We start from the raw sequence: 21,191 nt of genomic DNA on the forward strand, positions 1-21,191 counted from the left end.
CATCTAATCTAACAAAAGAGTAATGAAAACTGAAGGTTAGACATAACTACCCAGTCTTGGTTTATATTCTCCTTGGTTTATTATAAATTTTTTGAAAGAGCACCAAGAAATCAAGACACAAAAAGTTCAAAGTTCAACATTACTTTTGGGATTGGTTCTTAAACATCATATTTCAATTCCATTAACGGCATAGACATGTAGGAGACCATGACAATCTATAAAATACATATCATGACTCAAAGATGCATAACTGATGTTAAACATATAATTACAAACAGTAAGATTGAAATAAAACAACTTTTGGTGAAAGTATTTCAATTACCTATTCGTATTTATGCTTTCTGGTTGCCAGCAGATACCTGAAAATAGTCACATATTGACAGTAACTGTAGCCCAGTATACAGAGTGAGAAAAGGGTAAACACTATGGCCACATATGTAGTTAGATGCTGATGCTTCCTGAAATGAAAAAGAATGCAAAGATATTTGTTGAGCAACTGACCTAGCAATGCTGAAAAGCAATATGTCAGGTTTTTATTTATCATAGCCATTTTCTCTGCCCCATAACTTACGGAATTGTAATGCCATAGGTCTGGACTGCAAACACAGCATGAAGGTCACAGAAGCTGAGAAAAGAAGATAGATCAAGCTGAATGAAGGCAGTATTCCATTTTATTTTAATCTTTGGTATAGAGCAGGGGTTCTTAAAACCTTTCAGCTCGAGACCCCAACGAGAAATTGTTTGTTCTCCCGGGACCCAAATTGTCCTCAAACGGCCAAATTAACAAGAAATAACGTGATTATAAATGTATTCCCATAACCCACGACCCACCTCTCACAAGCTCAGGGCCCAGTTTGGGTCCCAATCCATAGTTTAAGAAATACCTGATGAAAAGCACAATGACAGTCAATAAACATGACTGACATGGTTAAAATGTGGTTGACAGCTGCCACCTTGTGGCCTCCACCTCTTACTACAAGACATGATGAGCAGGGAACAATGACTATTGGCCAAAAAAAAAAAAGAAAGAGTCCACTTAACGCAATGTCACCTAAATAACATTTCTGAGGTGTATACTACAAAGCAGCATCAATGACATAGCCAGCTTGCCAAAATATTCTGAAATAACTTTACGTTTTTTAGAAAGATAAGCTTGAAATGGGGTTCTGTATATGGTACTCTGTATATAGCCTTGTTATTACCTGGTACCCCTGCACATTGACTCAGTACTGGTACTCTGTATACAGCCTTGTTAATACCTGGTACTTCCGGTATATAGCCTTGTAATTACCTGGTACTTCCTGTATACAGCCTTGTTATTACCTGGTACTCTGTATACAGCCTTGTTATTACCTGGTACTTCCTGTATACAGCCTTGTAATTACCTGGTACTTCCTGTATACAGCCTTGTTATTACCTGGTACTTCCTGTATACAGCCTTGTTATTACCTGGTACTTCCTGTATACAGCCTTGTTATTACCTGGTACTTCCTGTATACAGCCTTGTTATTACCTGGTACTTCGTATATAGCCTTGTAATTACCTGGTACTTCCTGTATACAGCCTTGTAATTACCTGGTACTTCCTGTATACAGCCTTGTAATTACCTGGTACTTCCTGTATACAGCCTTGTTATTACCCGGTACTCTGTATATAGCCTTGTTATTACCTGGTACTCTGTATATAGCCTTGTTATTACCTGGTACTCTGTATATAGCCTTGTTATTACCCGGTACTCTGTATATAGCCTTGTTATTACCTGGTACTCTGTATATAGCCTTGTTATTACCTGGTACTCTGTATATAGCCTTGTTATTACCCGGTACTCTGTATATAGCCTTGTTATAACCTGGTACTCTGTATATAGCCTTGTTATTACCCGGTACTCTGTATATAGCCTTGTTATTACCTGGTACTAGCTTATTTAGGTAGTTATTGTAGGTTTCCGTAGGCAATTATTGTAGGCAAGTATTGTTTACGTATTGTTTAAGTATTGTTACGGCGGAGCCCGGCGAAGCACGAGGCTAGCTAGCTAGCGGGTAGCTACTGGTAACGTTTATTGGTTATTATCTGTTTAGTGCAATGGTGGAGAGTGGTTTCCAATGTTAATGTGCTAGCTAATGTGCTAGCTAGCTAGCCAACGTTTAATTTTTTTGCTGCGTTATGAAAGGAACTTGACACGGACATGAATGATCTGTTTTGTGTGTTAACACACTCTTGGTATGCTAGCTAGCTAGCGGGTAGCTACTGGTAACGTTTATTGGTACTTATCTGTTTAGTGCAACGGTGGAGAGTTGTTTCCAATGTTAATGTGCTAGCTAACCAACGCTTAATTTTTTGCTGCGTTACGAAAGAAACTAGACACGGACATGAATTATCTGTTTAGTGTGTTAACACACTCTTGGTGGTTTGTTGTAACCAAGTATTGGTGCTAAACTGTGTGTTATTGGATGCTAGCATGCTAGTTAGCTATGGCGTCATAGCTAGGCATCGTGGGCTGTTGTGGTTAGTTACTGTGGGTTGGCATTGTTGTTCGGGCGGTGCCGGGGTAGCACGAAGCTAGCTAGCTAGCCGTTCTTCAAACAAGGTCAACACAGTGGCCATTGCTAGCTAGCCAACAGACACGGACACGAATTATCTGCTTAGTGTGTTAACACACTATTGGTGGTTTGTTGTGACCAAGTGTTGGCGCTAAACTGTGTGTTTTTGGATGCAAGTGTTGGTGCTAAACTGTGTGTTTTTGGATGCTAGCATGCTAGTTAGCTATGGTGTCATAGTTAGCTAGCTGAATAAAGTGGGTTGAGTCTATTCCTTTAAACATTGAACCGCTGTGGTTCACAACAATTCTGATTTCTAAAGGTGGAAGTTGGTAGAGTTTTTGTTCGGGTGGTTCAGTGAAACAATTATAGTTGTTAGAAGTAGAAGTTTTTGGTGAGGGAGGCCCTGCTCTCTACTGTCCCAGATGTTTAGTTCATTTCATTCCGATCTCCTCTGCATTATTGTAGCCATTTGCTACAGCCTGTCAACTATGCCTCTGCCTATCCCTGTTCTCTCCTCTCTGCACAGGCTACACAAACGCCCCACACCGCGTGGCTGCTGCCTCTCTAACCTGGTGGTCCCTGCACGCACCCCACACCTGGAGTTCCAGGTCTCAGGCAGCCTCTGGAACTGCCGTTCTGCTGCCAACAAAGCTGACTTCATCCCAGCCTATGCTAATCTCCAGTCCCTCGACTTCCTGGCGCTGACGGAAACATGGATTACCACTGAAAACACTGCTACTCCTACTGCTCTCTCCTCGTCTGACCATGTGTTCTCGCATACCCCGAGAGCATCTGGTCAGAGGGGGTGGTGGCACAGGAATCCTCATCTCTCCCAAGTGGACATTCTCAATTTTTCCCCTAACCCATCTGTCTATCTCCTCATTTGAATTCCATGCTGTCACAGTCACTAGCCCATTTAAGCTTAATATCCTTGTCATCTATCGCCCTCCAGGTTCCGTTGGAGAGTTCATCAATGAGCTTGACGCCTTGATAAGTTCCTTTCCTGAGGATGGCTCACCCCTCACAGTTTTGGGGGATTTCAACCTCCCTATGTCCACATTTGACTCATTTCTCTCTGCCTCCTTCTTTCCACTTCTCTCCTCTTTTGACCTCACCCTCTCACCGTCCCCCTACTCACAAGGCAGGCAATACGCTTGACCTCATCTTTACTAGATGCTGCTCTTCTACTAATCTCACTGCAACTCCCCTCCATGTCTCCGACCACTACTTTGTTTCCTTTTCTCTCTCGCTCTCCTCCCACACTACTCACTCTGCCCCTACACAGATGGTAATGCGCCGCCGCAACCTTCGCTCTCTCTCTCCCACTACTCTCTCCTCTTCCATCCTATCATCTCTTCCCTCTGCTCAATCCTTCTCCCTCCAATCTCCTGATTCTGCCTCCTCAACCCTCCTCTCCTCCCTTTCTGCATCCTTTGACTCTCTGTGTCCCCTATCCTCCCGGCCGGCTCGGTCCTCCCCTCCAGCTCCGTGGCTTGATGACTCATTGCGAGCTCACAGAACAGAGCTCCGGGCAGCGGAGCGGAAATGGAAGAAAACTAAACTCCCTGCCGACCTGGCATCTTTTCACTCCCTCCTCTCTACATTTTCTTCATCTGTTTCTGCTGCTAAGGCCACTTTCTACCACTCTAAATTCCAAGCATCTGCCTCTAACCCTAGGAAGCTCTTTGCCACATTTTCCTCCCTCCTGAATCCTCCCCCCCGCCCCCCCCTCTCTCTCTGTGGATGACTTCGTCAACCACTTTGAAAAGAAGGTTGACGACATTCGATCCTCGTTTGTTAAGTCTAATGACACTGCTGGTCCTACTCACACTGCCCTACCCTATGCTTTGACTTCTTTCTCCCCTCTCTCTCCAGATAAAATCCTGCGACTTGTGACTGCAGGCCGCCCAACAACCTGCCCGCTTGACCCCATCCCCTCCTCTCTTCTCCAGACCATCTCCGGTGACCTTCTCCCCTACCTCACCTCGCTGATCAACTCATCCTTGACCGCTGGCCATGTCCCTTCCGTCTTCAAGAGAGCGAGAGTTGCTCCCCTTCTCAAGAAACCAACACTCGATCCCACTGATGTCAACAACTACAGACCAGTATCCCTTCTTTCTTTTCTTTCCAAAACTATTGAGCGTGCCGTCTTTAGCCAACTCTCTTGCTATCTCTCTCAGAATGACCTTCTTGATCCAAACCAGTCAGGTTTCAGGACTGGTCATTCAACTGAGACTGCTCTTCTCTGTGTCACGGAGGCTCTCCGCACTGCTAAAGCTAACTCTCTCTCCTCTGCTCTTGTCCTTCTAGACCTGTCTGCTGCCTTTGATACTGTGAACCATCAGATCCTCCTCTCCACCCTCTCCGAGCTGGGCATCTCCGGCGCGGCTCACTCCTGGATTGCGTCCTACCTGACCGGTCGCTCCTACCAAGTGGCGTGGCGAGAAGCTGTCTCCGCACCACGTGCTCTCACCACTGGTGTCCCCCAGGGCTCAGTTCTAGGCCCTCTCCTTTTCTCCCTATACACCAAGTCACTTGGCTCTGTCATATCCTCACATGGCCTCTCCTATCATTGCTACGCTGACGATACACAACTAATCTTCTCCTTTCCCCCTTCTGATAACCAGGTGGCGAATCGCATCTCTGCATGTCTGGCAGACATATCAGTATGGATGACGGATCACCACCTCAAGCTGAACCCTGGCAAGACGGAGCTGCTCTTCCTCCCGGGGAAGGACTGCCCGTTCCATGATCTCGCCATCACGGTTGACAACTCCGCTGTGTCCTCCTCCCAGAGTGCGAAGAGCCTAGGCGTGACCCTGGACAACACCCTGTCGTTCTCCGCCAACATCAAGGCGGTGACCCGCTCCTGCAGGTTCATGCTCTACAACATTCGGAGAGTACGACCCTGCCTTACACAGGAAGCGGCACAGGTCCTTATCCAGGCACTTGTCATCTCCCGTCTGGACTACTGCAACTCGCTGTTGGCTGGCCTCCCTGCCTGTGCCATTAAACCCCTACAACTCATCCAGAATGCCGCAGCCCGTCTGGTGTTCAACCTTCCCAAGTTCTCTCACGTCACCCCCCTCCTCCGCACACTCCACTGGCTTCCAGTTGAAGCTCGCATCCGCTACAAGACCATGGTGCTTGCCTATGGAGCAGTGAGGGGAACGGCACCTCTGTACCTCCGGGCTCTGATCAGTCCCTACACCCAAACGAGGGCATTGCGTTCATCCACCTCTGGCCTGCTGGCTCCCCTTCCTCTGCGGAAGCATAGTTCCCGCTCAGCCCAGTCAAAACTGTTCGCTGCTCTGGCACCCCAATGGTGGAACAAGCTCCCTCACGACGCCAGGACAGCGGAGTCACTCACCACCTTCCGGAGACATTTGAAACCCCACCTCTTTAAGGAATACCTGGGATAGGATAAAGTAATCCTTCTACCCCCCAAAATTGTAAAGTGGTTATCCCACTGGCTATAGGGTGAACGCACCAATTGGTGAGTCGCTCTGGATAAGAGCGTCTGCTAAATGACGTAAATGTGCCCCTGAGCAAGGCACTTAACCCTAATTGCTCCTGTAAGTCGCTCTGGATAAGAGCGTCTGCTAAATGACTAAAATGTAAATGTAAAAAATATATAGCCTTGTTATTACCTGGTACTCTGTATATAGCCTTGTTATTACCCGGTACTCTGTATATAGCCTTGTTATTACCCGGTACTATGTATATAGCCTTGTTATTACCTGGTACTCTGTATATAGCCTTGTTATTACCTGGTACTCTGTATATAGCCTTGTTATTACCCGGTACTCTGTATATAGCCTTGTTATTACCCGGTACTCTGTATATAGCCTTGTTATTACCTGGTACTCTGTATATAGCCTTGTTATTACCCGGTACTCTGTATATAGCCTTGTTATTACCTGGTACACTGTATATAGCCTTGTTATTACCTGGTACTCTGTATATAGCCTTGTTATTACCCGGTACTCTGTATATAGCCTTGTTATTACCCGGTACTCTGTATATAGCCTTGTTATTACCTGGTACTCTGTATATAGCCTTGTTATTACCTGGTACTCTGTATATAGCCTTGTTATTACCCGGTACTCTGTATATAGCCTTGTTATTACCTGGTACTCTGTATATAGCCTTGTTATTACCCGGTACTCTGTATATAGCCTTTTACTGTTTTTGTCGTCTTACTATTTCCTACTTTAGCAAATATTTGTCTTACTTCTTAACTCTGCATTGTTGGTTAAAGGCTTGTCAGTAAGCATGTCACTGTTGGTTAAGGGCTTGTCAGTAAGCATGTCACTGTTGGTTAAGGGCTTGTCAGTAAGCATGTCACTGTTGGTTAAGGGCTTGTCAGTAAGCATGTCACTGTTGGTTAAGGGCTCGTCAGTAAGCATGTCACTGTTGGTTAAGGGCTCGTCAGTAAGCATGTCACTGTTGGTTAAGGGCTCGTCAGTAAGCATGTCACTGTTGGTTAAGGGCTCGTCAGTAAGCATGTCACTGTTGGTTAAGGGCTTGTCAGTAAGCATGTCACTGTTGGTTAAGGGCTTGTCAGTAAGCATGTCACTGTTGGTTAAGGGCTCGTCAGTAAGCATGTCACTGTTGGTTAAGGGCTCGTCAGTAAGCATGTCACTGTTGGTTAAGGGCTCGTCAGTAAGCATGTCACTGTTGGTTAAGGGCTCGTCAGTAAGCATGTCACTGTTGGTTAAGGGCTCGTCAGTAAGCATGTCACTGTAAAGTCTACACCTGTTGTATTTGGAGCGTGTGACCAATTAAATTTGATTTGATTTGTGTGTGTTTGTTTCGGTTCAAAGGGGATGGAGTAAGTTATTTGTTCTGCAACCACTGGGGGTGGCAGGGTTGGGGTGCATTCCACAAATTAAATTATAATTAAATTATTGCTCACTGTAAATTCCATTTAATTCAAGTCAAATTCCAGGTCAGTCTTTGAATTCAGAGATAATTCAATTCCAATGTTAGGGTCAATTCCAGAAATTCAATTTCCAATTCAACATTATCCCCAACAATTGCACAAATTCCAATTACATTCCCTCAGGGTTTCAGGCTGATCATGTCACTGTTCAGCCTAGCTATACAGTATGTGGTCCTCTGTAGCTCAGCTGGTAGAGCACGGCGCTTGTAACGCCAAGGTAGTGGGTTCGATCCCCGGGACCACCCATACACAAAAAATGTATGCACGCATGACTGTAAGTCGCTTTGGATAAAAGCGTCTGCTAAATGGCATATTATTATTATTACTATACTGGAAATATATAAATACAAGTTGAAATGTAAAAATAAATAAATCCTGCAGTCAACTTTTGATACTAAGTGCATTCATTCCATTGACTGGGAAATGTACAAATATTGAATTCCAATTCAATAGATGCAATGTTTTTACAATAGCAATTCACACAGTCTAATTCCAATTACATAACTTGAAGATTGTTGAAATTCGAATTGAATTCAATATAAATTCTCCACTTCATGAGTTAATTCAAGAATTTAATCAGAATTTCAAATTAAATTCGAAATGACCCCAACCCTGGACAGTGGTCATTCACCTGTAATTGGGGTCCAGTATCTTGACATTGAACACATAGGTAGCACTGTCCACCTGGGAAAATGTCAGAAAGTTTTTGGAGCTTCTGTTCATTATTTCATAAGGCTGGTCCAGGTTCCCCAACTTGCCAGGGATGACCTTAAAACAAGTCCTGTAGTTCTGGAAAGGGAATAAGAAGAATTGAAGTTTATAGAACAATGATAGGATATGTTTCTGGCAGTTAGAAATGTATACAGATCAAGAGAACTACAGTATATAAAGAGTGGAGCTCTGTACCTCCGGACCCCAGGCCTCCTCCAGGCTTTTCCCCCCAGTCAGCATGAAGCTCCAGGTCTGAGCTTCACGGAGACAGGCAACCTGAAGGACCCCCAGTGAGCATACCGGTAAGGAAAATTCAAACCCACCCCACCCACACACTCCAAGTTCACTTATTTGATAGCGTATGAACTGTACCTGGCGCATGGTTGCGTTAAAAGAATAGTCCTTCCGACCAAATCTGTCCCATACTATGAAGTTGGCATCGACGTTCCGAACAAAGTTGTCTCCATCATACCTGATAACATTAAAAAAACTGTAATCATGCATAGAAATATGTGAACCAATAAGAATTACTCTGATAGTTTTAGTCATTCCCGTTTATGCATCATTTTCTTTTTTTGACTTACAGGTCAAGGCTTGGGTGAAATGGATTTTTATAGTGCGTTTTGAGTAGACATCCAAATTTCTCCCAGTCGTAATCCACAACCTATAACAATAATAAATGCAATTTAACTTTTATTAAAAACGACATAACTTACTTTAAACATCACATTTAACTACAACACTAAAATTTCAAAACTCAATCTGTTTTCAACACAAACTATTTCCATTTCCAGCCTCAGGTGCAATACTAGCTACAATAGTTACTGTACATATGTATACTAGCCAACAGGAACATCCAATACTGTGTATTTCTGACAAGTGCAAACTAAGTTACTTACTAGATCATCTTGTTGTTGATCTCTGAGTACAGACCTAAGATGAAACAGAATGTTTGAATGCAGAGAACTGATACTAATATGAGACAATACAGTCCCTCAACATCCTTGATTACCTTAGAATGGTGTAGTTGGTGAGGCTGTGCATCTCACAAGGCATTCCCCAAGGCCTGGAAATAACAAGGCGGCATCACTACAATGTGGTCCTTTGTATCTCAGTTGTTACAAGCGCCATACTCTACCGCCAGGGTAGTGGGTTTGATTCCCGGGACCACCCATACATAAAATGCATGCAAGTCACAATGGGTAAAAGCATGAACGTTTATCAGTTAAAGAATAGATATCGGTCCACCGTCACACAAACTCTGTCTAGAGAATATAAATCTTACAGAATAGTTTCCACTTACCTAGCAACACGGATATGTCTATTTGGTGGGCAGCCAACATTAAAATGGGATATCTGTCAACAATATGAGAGTTGGTAAATAACAACGTGCTACAGTAAAATCTAGATGCAGCAAGAGAAATTAACTGTTGAATATGTTAGAAAAATCATTACCCGACTCTTTGGCAAATTACAAGTGTTGCCAATCTGGTTGGGTACTAGTTCCAGGGTAAGAATGCCACTTGTTTTTTTTCTGTGAGGTAAATTAACAGTTTATGTGAATATATTCCCAAAACTGATGAATTAAGCCTTTGAATGAACATCAATCACAAATTAAACAATAAAGGACTAACGTCAAATGTGTGTAACTCGTTGCATCACTGTAATCCACTTTCTGGCTGATTATAAATGTCTGTAAATAAAATAAAAGCATAAAATAAGTCTTTAGAAGACTCTTCGTGTAGCCATGGTAACTCGTCATGTATCCGTTTCACTGACCATTAGCAAAGTTTCGCAGAACAACAAAACATGCTACAAATCTGTCGACAGGAAATATCTGTAAAGAGCAGCACTGTATCTTTCCAGTTTCTGGAAACGACATAATCAATACAGTAACAGCCTTACCGTGTTCACTGTGTCCACACTGTTCACACCCTCAAAGTGAGACTTCTGCTCAATATTAAGCAGGTCCTCATTGTTGCTGAGGAGCTTTACGTGCACACCTTTGCCCTCTGGGTAGACTATCTGAGCCCACAGGACCATCTGGTCTCCCTTATCCATGTTATAGGAAATGGTATTCATGCTGTGCTCAAATGAGATGAAGGGACAGTCATGGTAGCTGCCCTTCATGGCGCTCTTAGTCTCCATCAGCATGGGGTACTTCTGGACGTGCAGCCCCTCGGGTGTCAGGGTGAGCATGTGGATCTGCTCTTTCTGGTTGAGGTAGAGGACCATGCGACTGTCCGGCTCGATCCACTTATGCAGGCGCACCACCTCGTGCATGCCCACTTTACAGTAGAACAGGATGTTGTTCTCCATCTTCACCAGCATGTTCCAGGAGTTATCTGAGGCAGAAAGTAAAAGATGATGCACACCAATAAAATACACTCTTAGGAAAAAAAGGTGCTATCTAGAACCTAAACGGGTTCTTCGGCTGTCCCCATAGGAGAACCCTTTGAAGAACCCTTGTGGTTCCAGGTAGAACCATTTTGGTTCCAAGTAGAACCGTTTTGGGTACATTTTACATTGACATTTTTAGTCATTTAGCAGACGCTCTTATCCAGAGCAACTTACAGTTAGTGAGTGCATACATTATTTGTATTTATTTATTTATTTTATTTTTCATACTGGCCCCCCGTGGGAATAGAACCCACAACCCTGGCGTTGCAAACGCCATGCTCTACCAACTGAGCTACATCCCTGCCGGCCATTCCCTCCCCTACCCTGGACGACGCTGGGCCAATTGTGCGCCGCCCCATGGGTCTCCCGGTCGCGGCCGGATACGACAGAGCCTGGATTCGAACCAGGATGTGGCACAGCTAGCACTGCGATGCAGTGCCTTAGACCACTGCGCCACTCGGGTACCGATCAAACGTTACAGCTGTTTAAGTAACCGCATCAACAACATGTTCTCTAATTCTTATAAACTGAACTTCTGACCACTTTCCCAATAGGTTAGACAACAAGTTGGAAGGGATGACATTTTCGTCTACTTCTCTGCTATTCAAATCAGTCCGTGGAACAAAAATATCTGCAACGGATCTAACGGTACAGCTGTTTAAGTAACTACATTAACACCTTTTTTCCAAACAACTGCCGTTTTGACCACTTCCCCAACAAGTCAGACAAAAATTTAGAGGGTATGAAATCTTCCTCTACTTCTCTGCTATTCACATCTGGCGTATGAACAAAAATTCCTTCTTCCCATAACATTTTTTGCAGGAGTTTGTAGTTTAGAGCGACGAAAAAAGAAGCTAGATAACACCAGCTAACAGCTCTGTTATGTCTCATCATAGAGTACGTTTAAATGCACAGTAATAATTTGATAATAAACTGATTACGGCAGTAGGCAGATTATGCAATAGTCATGTAAACACTTTACTCGGCTTATCTTAATGGGCGTAAGGTCAAAATCGAAGAGCATACGATGATTAACTGGTTTTCTGAGCAATCTTTCGAATTATTAGGACATGTAAACACCTTAAATTGGCGTTCCAGCTGTGTATTTGATCCGGGCTAGCACAAGCCGAGCGTGTGTGAATAAGTTCAGAACAACTGAACGTACGCTAGAACACCTACTCATTCAAGGGTTTTTCTTTATTTTTACTATTTTCTACATTGTAGAATAATAGTGAACACATCAAAACTATGAAATTACACACATGGAATCATGTAGTAACCAAAAAAATGTTAAGCAAATCAAATTATATTTTATATTTGCCTTGATGACAGCTTTGCACACTCTTGGCATTTTCTCAACCAGCTTCACCTGGAATGCTTTTCCAACAGTCTTGAAGGAGTTCCCACATATGCTGAGCACTTGTTGGCTGCTTTTCCTTCACTCTGCGGTCCGACTCATCCCAAAACATCTCAATTGGGTTGAGGTCGGGGGATTGTGGAGGCCACGTCATCTGATGCAGCACTCCATCACTCTCCTTCTTGGTCAAATAGCCCTTACACAGCCTGGAGGTATGTTGGGTCATTGTCCTGTTGAAAAACAAATTATACTCCCACTAAGCCCAAACCAGATGGGATGTCGTATCGCTGTAGAATGCTGTGGTAGCCATGTTGGTTAAGTGTCCCTTGAATTCTAATTAAATCACAGACAGCGTCACCAGCAAAGCACCCCCACACCATAAAACCTAATTTATGCTTTACGGTGGGAAATACACATGCAGAGATAATCCGTTCACCCACACCGCGTCTCACAAAAGACACGCCGGATGGAACCGAAAATCTCAAATTTGGACTCCAGACCAAAGGACACATTTCCACCGGTCTAATGTCCATTGCTCGTGTTTCTTGGCCAAAGCAAGTCTCTTCTTCTTATTGGTGTCCTTTAGTAGTGGTTTCTTTGCAGCAATTCGCCCATGAAGGCCTGATTCACACAGTCTCCTCTGAACAGTTGATGTTGAGATGTGTCTGTTACTTGAACTCTTTTAAGCATTTATTTGGGCTGCAATTTCTGAGGCTGGTAACTCTAATGAACGTATCCTCTGCAGCAGAGGTAACTCTGGGTCTTCCATTCCTGTGGCGGTCCTCATGAGAGCCAGTTTCATCATAGCGCTTGATGGTTTTTGCGACTGCACTTGAAGAAACTTTCAAAGTTCTTGACATGTTCCGTATTGACTGACCTTCATGTCTTAAAGTAATGATGGACTGTCGTTTCTCTTTGCTTATTTGAGCTGTTCTTGACATAATATGGACTTGGTCTTTTACCAAAAAGGGCTATCTTCTGTATACCCCCCCAACTTTGTCACAACACAACTGATTGGCTCAAACGCATTAAGAAGGAAAGATATTCCACAAATTAACTTAAGGTGGCACACCTGTTAATTGAAATGCATTCCAGGTGACTACCTCATGAAGCTGGTTGATAGAATGCAAAGAGTGTGCAAAGCTGTCATCAAGGCAAAGGATGGCTATTTGAAAAATCTCAAATCTCAAATATATTTGGATTTGTTTAACACTCTTTTGGTTACTACATGATTCCATATGTGTTATTTAATAGTTTTGATGTCTTCACTATTATTCTACAATGTAGAAAATAGTAAAAATAAAGAAAAACCCTTGAATGAGAAGGTGTTCTAAAACTTTTGACCGGTAGTGTGTGTCTTAGAAGTAGTTTTGACATACAAACCTTATATGTCCGAACTCAAAATCAAATATGCTCCCCAAAATTAACATGGTCGCTGTGGTAAAAACGTTTATTTTGATTGGCGATTTTCTGCATTTATCAGAGTGCCATCAGGTAGCCAGATTTCAGATGTGTCCGTGTAAACACGATTATTAGGGAAATAGTTCTTCTTGCAAAGCATGTCAACGTTCTAAATATAACTATTATATTAAATATGACTATCCACAATAATCGCATTATGTACATGTAACTGTACTCATTGAGCAGCTCAAAACAGAACTGTTGCTATGGATACTCACAAACGTAGAGTAAAAAGGTTACAGCTGTTTGTCAGAGTTTAGTGACGAAAAGCAGCTAGCTAACGTCAGCTAGGCGCACTCTCATATCGCGTCGCTGAGCAGCACAAATCGAGCTGCTACAATGGATACCAATGCAATCAATTGCAAAAACGTCCCATTGACTGGAATGTTACAGATTTAAAAGAAATCTATAGATCTATCTCCTCTTTCACCGCTTAAGTTATTAACTCCAAACCAATGCTGAGATGTTTAGACTGACCCTACTTAGATTGCTTGTTGTCAAAAGATTTTTGATAATATATATAATTTTTTAACTATAACCATTTAAAATGTACATACATTAACATGGGTTTGAATGAGAACCATAGGAATACAGACATAGCAATTCAAAATGGTCCTGCTCCTTGTCCAATTAAGCTACAAGACCAACATTAAAACATTTAGGCTATCAAATTCTTTGAAACATATATAAAACTATAACTAAATAAATGTGCATAAATTTGTATAAAAGAACTCAACAGTAATTCTTGAACTGTTCAAGCTAGGGAAACCAAGCCAACTTTCACATGTTCAGGCTATCCTAATTTCAAATTATTTAGAACTTTTATCAACTATACAGTGGGGGAAAAAAGTATTTAGTCAGCCACCAATTGTGCAAGTTCTCCCACTTAAAAAGATGAGAGAGGCCTGTAATTTTCATCATAGGTACACGTCAACTATGAGAGACAAAATGAGGAAAAAAAATCCAGGAAATCACATTGTAGGATTTTTAATGAATTTATTTGCAAATTATGGTGGAAAATAAGTATTTGGTCAATAACAAAAGATACTTTGTTATATACCCTTTGTTGGCAATGACACAGGTCAAACGTTTTCTGTAAGTCTTCACAAGGTTTTCACACACTGTTGCTGGTATTTTGGCCCATTCCTCCATGCAGATCTCCTCTAGAGCAGTGATGTTTTGGGGCTGTCGCTGGGCAACACGGACTTTCAACTCCCTCCAAAGATTTTCTATGGTTTGAGATCTGGAGACTGGCTAGGCCACTCCAGGACCTTGAAATGCTTCTTACGAAGCCACTCCTTCGTTGCCCGGGCGGTGTGTTTGGGATCATTGTCATGCTGAAAGACCCAGCCACGTTTCATCTTCAATGCCCTTGCTGATGGAAGGAGGTTTTCACTCAAAATCTCACGATACATGGCCCCATTCATTCTTTCCTTTACACGGATCAGTCGTCCTGGTCCCTTTGCAGAAAAAACAGCCCCAAAGCATGATGTTTCCACCCCCCATGCTTCACAGTAGGTATGGTGTTCTTTGGATGCAACTCAGCATTCTTAGTCCTCCAAACACGACGAGTTGAGTTTTTACCAAAAGGTTATATTTTGGTTTCATCTGACCATATGACATTCTCCCAATCCTCTTCTGGATCATCCAAATGCACTCTAGCAAACTTCAGACGGGCCTGGACATGTACTGGCTTAAGCAGGGGGACACGTCTGGCACTGCAGGATTTGAGTCCCTGGCGGCGTAGTGTGTTACTGATGGTAGGCTTTGTTACTTTGGTCCCAGCTCTCTGCAGGTCATTCACTAGGTCCCTCCGTGTGGTTCTGGGATTTTTGCTCACCGTTCTTGTGATCATTTTGACCCCACGGGGTGAGATCTTGCGTGGAGCACCAGATCGAGGGAGATTATCAGTGGTCTTGTATGTCTTCCATTTCCTAATAATTGCTCCCACAGTTGATTTCTTCAAACCAAGCTGCTTACCTATTGCAGATTCAGTCTTCCCAGCCTGGTGCAGGTCTACAATTTTGTTTCTGGTGTCCTTTGACAGCTCTTTGGTCTTGGCCATAGTGGAGTTTGGAGTGTGACTGTTTGAGGTTGTGGACAGGTGTCTTTTATACTGATAACAAGTTCAAACAGGTGCAATTAATACAGGTAACGAGTGGAGGACAGAGGAGCCTCTTAAAGAAGAAGTTACAGGTCTGTGAGAGCCAGAAATCTTGCTTGTTTGTAGGTGACCAAATACTTATTTTCCACCATAATTTGCAAATAAATTCATTAAAAATCCTACAATGTGATTTTCTGGATTTCTTTTCTCAATTTGTCTGTCATAGTTGACGTGTACCTATGATGAAAATTACAGGCCTCTCATCTTTTTAAGTGGGAGAACTTGCACAATTGGTGGCTGACTAAATAATTTTTTTCCCCACTGTAACTACAAATGAAGTAGGAAGTTTACATACACAAATGTCTTGTTAACAAACTATAGTTTTGGCAAGTCAGTTAGGACATCTACTTTGTGCATGACAAGTAATTTTTCCAACAATTGTTTACAGACAGATTATTTCACGTATAATTCACTGTATCATAATTCCAGTGGGTCAGAAGTTTACATACACCAAGTTGACTGTGCCTTTAAACAGCTTGGAAAATTCCCTAAAATGATGTCATGGCTTTAGAAGCTTCTGATAGGCTAATTGACATAATTTGAGTCAATTGGAAAGTTACCTGTGGATGTATTTCAAGGCCTACCTTCAAACTCAGTGCCTATTTGCTTGACATCATGGGAAAATCAAAAGAAATCAGCCAAGACCTCAGAACAAAATTCGTAGACCTCCACAAGTCTGGTTCAGCAATTTCCAAACGCCTTAAGGTACCACGTTAATCTGTACAAACAATAGTACGCAAGTATAAACACCACGCAGCAGTCATACCACTCAGGAAGGACACGCGTTCTGTCTCCTAGAGATTAACGTACTTTGGTGCGAAAAGTGCACATCAATCCCAAAACAACAGCAAAGGACCTTTGTGAAGATGCTGGAGGAAACAGGTACAAAAGTATCTATATCCACAGTAAAACGAGTCCTATATCAACATACCCTGAAAGGCCGCTCAGCAAGGAAGAAGCCACTGCTCCAAAACCGCAATAAAATAGGCAGACTACGGTTTGCAACTGCACATGGGGACAAAGATCGGACTTTTTTGGAGAAATGTCCTCTGGTCTGATGAAACAAAAATAGAACTGTTTGGCCATTATGACCATCGTTATGTTTGGAGGAAAAAGGGGCTCACTTGCAAGCCGAAGAACACCATCCCAACCGTGAAGCACGGGGGTGGCAGCATCATGCTGTGGGGGTGCTTTGCCGCAGGAGGGACTGGTGCACTTCACAAAATAGATCCATCATGAAGAAGGAACATTATGTGGATATATTGAAGCAACATCAAGACATCAGTTAGGAAGTTAAAGCTTGGTCGCAAATGGGTCTTCCAAATGGACAATGACCCCAAGCATATTTCCAAAGTTGTGGCAAAATGGCTTAAGGACAACAAAGTCAAGGTATTGGAGTGGCCATCACAAAGCCCTGACCTCATTCCTATAGAAAATGTGTGGGCAGAACTGAAAAAGCGTGTGCGAGCAAGGAGGCCTACAAACCTGACACATACACCAGCTCTGTCAGGAGGAATGGGACAAAATTCACCCAACTTATTGTGGTAAGCTTGTGGAAGGCTACCCGAAACGTTTGACCCAAGTTAAACAATTTAAAGGCAATGCTACCAAATACCAATTGAGTGTATGTAAACTTCTGACCCACTGGGAATGTGATGAAATAAATAAAAGCTGAAATAAATCATTCTCTCTACTATTATTCTGACATTCACATTCTTAAAAGTGGTGATCCTAACTGACCTAAGACAGGGCATTTTTACTAGGATTAAATGTCAGGAATTGTGAAAACTGAGTTTAAATGTTTTTCGCTAAGGTGTATGTAAACTTCCGACTTCAACTGTATTTGGCTAAGGTGTACAGTCGTGGTCAAAAGTTGAGAATTACACAAATACTAATTTTCACAAAGTCTGCTGCCTCAGTTTTGATGATGGCAATTTGCATATACTCCAGAATGTCATGAAGAGGTATCAAATGAATTGTAATTAATTGCAAAGTCCCTTTTTGCCATGAAAATAAACTTAACCCCCAAAAAACATTTCCACTGCATTTCTGCCCTGCCACAAAAGGACCAGCTTCCATCATGTCAGTGATTCTCTCGTTAACACAGGTGAGAGTGTTGACGAGGACAAGGCTGGAGATCACTCTGTCATGCTGATTGAGTTAGAATAACAGACTGGAAGCTTTAAAAGGAGGGTGGTGCTTGAAATCATTGTTCCTCCTCTGTTAACCATGGTTACCTGCAAGGAAACACATGCAGTCATCATTGCTTTGCACAAAAAGGGCTTCACAGGCAAGGATACTGCTGCTAGTAAGATTGCACCTAAATCAACCATTTATCGGATCATCAAGAACTTCAAGGAGAGAGGTTCAATTGTTGTGAAGAAGGTGTCAGGGCGCCCAAGAAAGTCCAGCAAGCGCCAGGACCGTCTTCTAAAGTTGATTCAGCTGCGGGATCGGGGCACCACCAGTGCAGAGCTTGCTCAGGAATGGCAGCAGGCAGGTGTGAGTGCATCTGCACGCACAGTGAGGCGAAGACTTTTGGAGGATGGCCTGGTGTCAAGAAGGGCAGCAAAGAAGCCACTTCTCTCCAGGAAAAACATCCGGGACAGACTGATATTCTGCAAAAGGTACAGGGATTGGACTGCTGAGGACTGGGGTAAAGTCATTTTCTCTGATGAATCCCCTTTCCGATTGTTTGGGGCATCCGGAAAACACCTTGTCCAGAGAAGACAAGGTGAGCAGTACCATCAGTCCTGTGTCATGCCAACAATAAAGCATCCTGAGACCATTCATGTGTGGGGTTGCTTCTCAGCCAAGGGAGTGGGCTCACTCACAATTTTGCCTAAGAACATAGCTATGAATAAAGAATGGTACCAACACATCCTCTGAGAGCAACTTCTCACAACCATCCAATAACAGTTTGGTGACGACCAATGCCTTTTCAAGCATGATGGAGCACCTTGCCATAAGGCAAAAGTGATAACTAAGTGGCTTGGGGAACAAAACATCGACATTTTGGGTCCATGGCCAGGAAACTCCCCAGACCTTAATCCCATTGAGAACTTGTGGTCGATCATCAAGAGGCGGGTGGACAAACAAAAACCCACAAATTCTGACAAACTCCAAGCATTGATTATGCAAGAATGGGCATCAGTCAGGATGTGGCCCAGAAGTTAATTGACAGCATGCCAGGGTGGATTGCAGAGGTCTTGAAAAAGAAAGGTCAACACTGCAAATATTGACTCTTTGCATAAACGTAATGTAATTGTCAACAAAAGCCTTTGACACTTATGGAATGCTTGTAATTATACTTCAGTATACCATAGTAACATCTGACAAAAATATCTCATAACACTGAAGCAGCGAACTTTGTGAAGACCAATACTTGTGTCATTCTCAAAACTTTTGACTACGACTGTATGTAAACTTCCGACTTCAACTGTACATACAGTGCATTCGGAGAGTATTCAAACACCTTGACTTTTTCCACATTTTGTTACGTTACAGCCTTATTATCAAATTGATTAAATTAATGTTTTTCCTCATCAATCTACACACAATACCCCATAATGACAAAGCGAAAACAGTTTATATTTTTTTCAAATGTATAAAAAATAAAGAACAGAAATACCTTTAGACATTATTTACATAAGTATTCAGACCCTTTGCTATGAGACTCGAAATTGAGCTCAGGAGCATTGTGTTTCCATTGATCATCCTTGAGATGTTTCTACAACTTGATTGGAGTCCACCTGTGGTAAATTCAATTGATTGGACATGATTTGGAAAGGCACCCACCTGTCTATAGAAGGTCCCACAGTTGACAGTGCATGTCAGAGCAAAAACCAAGCCATGAGGTCGAAGGAATTGTCCGTAGAGCTCCGAGACAGGATTGTGTCCAAGGCACAGATCTGGGGAAGGGTACCAAAACATTTATGCAGTATTGAAGGTCCCCAAGAACACAGTGGCCTCCATCATTCTTAAATGGAAGAAGTTTGGAACCACCAAGACTCTTCCTAGAGTTGGCCGCCCGGCCAAACTGAGCAATCGGGAGAGAAAGGCCTTGGTCAGGGAGGTGATGAAGAACCCGATGGTCACTCTGACAGAGCTCCAGAGTTCCTCTTTGGAGATGGGGGAACCTTCCAGAAGAACAACCATCTCTGCAGCACTCGGTAGAGTGGCCAGACGGAAGCCACTCCTCAGTAAAAAGGCACATGACAGCCCGCTTGGAGTTTGCCAAAAGGCACCTAAAGGACTCTCAGACTCTGAGAAACAAGACTCTCTGGTCTGATGAAACCAAGATTGAACTCTTTGGCCTGAATGCCAAGCGTCACATCTGGAAGAAACCTGGCACCATCCCTACGGTGAAGCATGGTGGTGGCAGCATCATGCTGTGGGGATGTTTTTCAGAGGCAGGGACTGGGAGTAGTCAGGATCGAGGCAAAGATGAACGGAGCAAAGTACAGAGAGATCCTTGATGAAAACCTGCTCCAGAGCACTCAGGGCCTCAGACTGGGGCGAAGGTTCACCTTCCAACAGGACAACGACCCTAAGCACACAGCCAAGACAACACAGGAGTGGCTTCAGGACAAGTGTCTGAATGTCCTTGAGTGGCCCAGCCAGAGCCCAGACTTGAACCCGATCGAACATCTCTGGAGAGACCTGAAGATAGCTGTGCAGCGACACTCCCCATCCAACCTAATAGAGCTTGAGAGGATCTGCAGAGAAGAATGGGAGAAACTATCCAAATACAGGTGTGCCAAGCTTGTAGCGTCATACCCAAGAAGACTTGAGGCTATAATCGCTGCCGAAGGTGCTTCAACAAAGTACTGAGTAAAAGGTCTTAATACTTATGTAAATGTGATATTTCCGTTTTTATTTTATTTGCTAAAAATGTCTAAAAACCTGTTTTTGCTTTGTCATTATGTGGTATTGTGTGTAGATTGATGAGGAAAAAAACGAATTTAATCAATTTTAGAATAAGGCTGTAACGTAACAAAATGTGGAAAAAGTCAAGGGGTCTGAATACTTTCCGAATGCACTGCACATTTGCATTAAATAACTCACCAACAATCACTCTTGAACCGTTCAAGCTAGAGACACCAAACCAACTTTCATATGTTTAGGCTATCCTAACTTTTCATCTACCTCCTTTTTCAACTATAACCAGTCACCACAATTACTACTGCAGACACTACCACTACTATAACGTTTTTCAAAACTATACATAGTTTAAAACTGCTTTGCTTTAAATAGTAATGTAAAACTTCTACCACTACCACAAAAATGATAAAAAAAAAAAAAAGAGGTAAAGCAATTCCAGCAATTGTACAATTACCATCTAGTTATTTTCTGCACGCTACTCCTCTTATGTCATGCCTACTTCCACTCCCCCTCTCAAATCGCTCAACGTCGCCCGTCTACTAACCATCGGTCCTGGCAACCATCATTCACACCTGCTCCCCATCATTACGCACACCTGGACTTCATCATCACCTTCATTACCTTCCCTTTATTTAGCCCTCAGCAGCCTGTCATCAGGCAGTTTTGGTTTGTTTTCATTCACGTTCTGTATGCTTCTCATGTTTGGTTTATCTGCATTCTTCATTATTA

The 21,191-nt window shown here is 42.8% G+C and overlaps 1 protein-coding gene across 3 annotated transcripts in view; it reads right to left on the reverse strand.

Moving 5' to 3' along the window:
• Nucleotides 1-60: 60 nt before the first annotated feature.
• The window catches only part of LOC121584650 (cation channel sperm-associated protein subunit epsilon), a 28,704-nt gene continuing 7,573 nt past the window's right edge, over nt 61-21,191 (reverse strand). For 2 of the 3 annotated variants that reach the window (XM_041900677.2, XM_041900667.2), the window contains exons 11-22: nt 10,102-10,541; nt 9,831-9,889; nt 9,652-9,730; nt 9,500-9,552; nt 9,209-9,262; nt 9,096-9,129; nt 8,781-8,860; nt 8,569-8,668; nt 8,392-8,472; nt 8,117-8,274; nt 572-625; nt 61-458 (exon numbers count right to left, since the gene is read on the reverse strand). In XM_041900677.2, coding sequence (XP_041756611.1) covers nt 323-458; nt 572-625; nt 8,117-8,274; nt 8,392-8,472; nt 8,569-8,668; nt 8,781-8,860; nt 9,096-9,129; nt 9,209-9,262; nt 9,500-9,552; nt 9,652-9,730; nt 9,831-9,889; nt 10,102-10,541 — 1,328 coding nt within the window. In that variant the 3' untranslated portion in view covers nt 61-322. Of the gene's footprint in view, nt 459-571; nt 626-831; nt 885-8,116; nt 8,275-8,391; nt 8,473-8,568; nt 8,669-8,780; nt 8,861-9,095; nt 9,130-9,208; nt 9,263-9,499; nt 9,553-9,651; nt 9,731-9,830; nt 9,890-10,101; nt 10,542-21,191 lie in introns of all 3 variants that reach the window. The other variant, XM_041900686.2, reaches the window with a different exon arrangement.

Source organism: Coregonus clupeaformis, chromosome 1 (assembly GCF_020615455.1).
Source record: "Coregonus clupeaformis isolate EN_2021a chromosome 1, ASM2061545v1, whole genome shotgun sequence".
In the NCBI taxonomy this organism is placed as follows: Eukaryota; Metazoa; Chordata; class Actinopteri; order Salmoniformes; family Salmonidae; genus Coregonus; species Coregonus clupeaformis.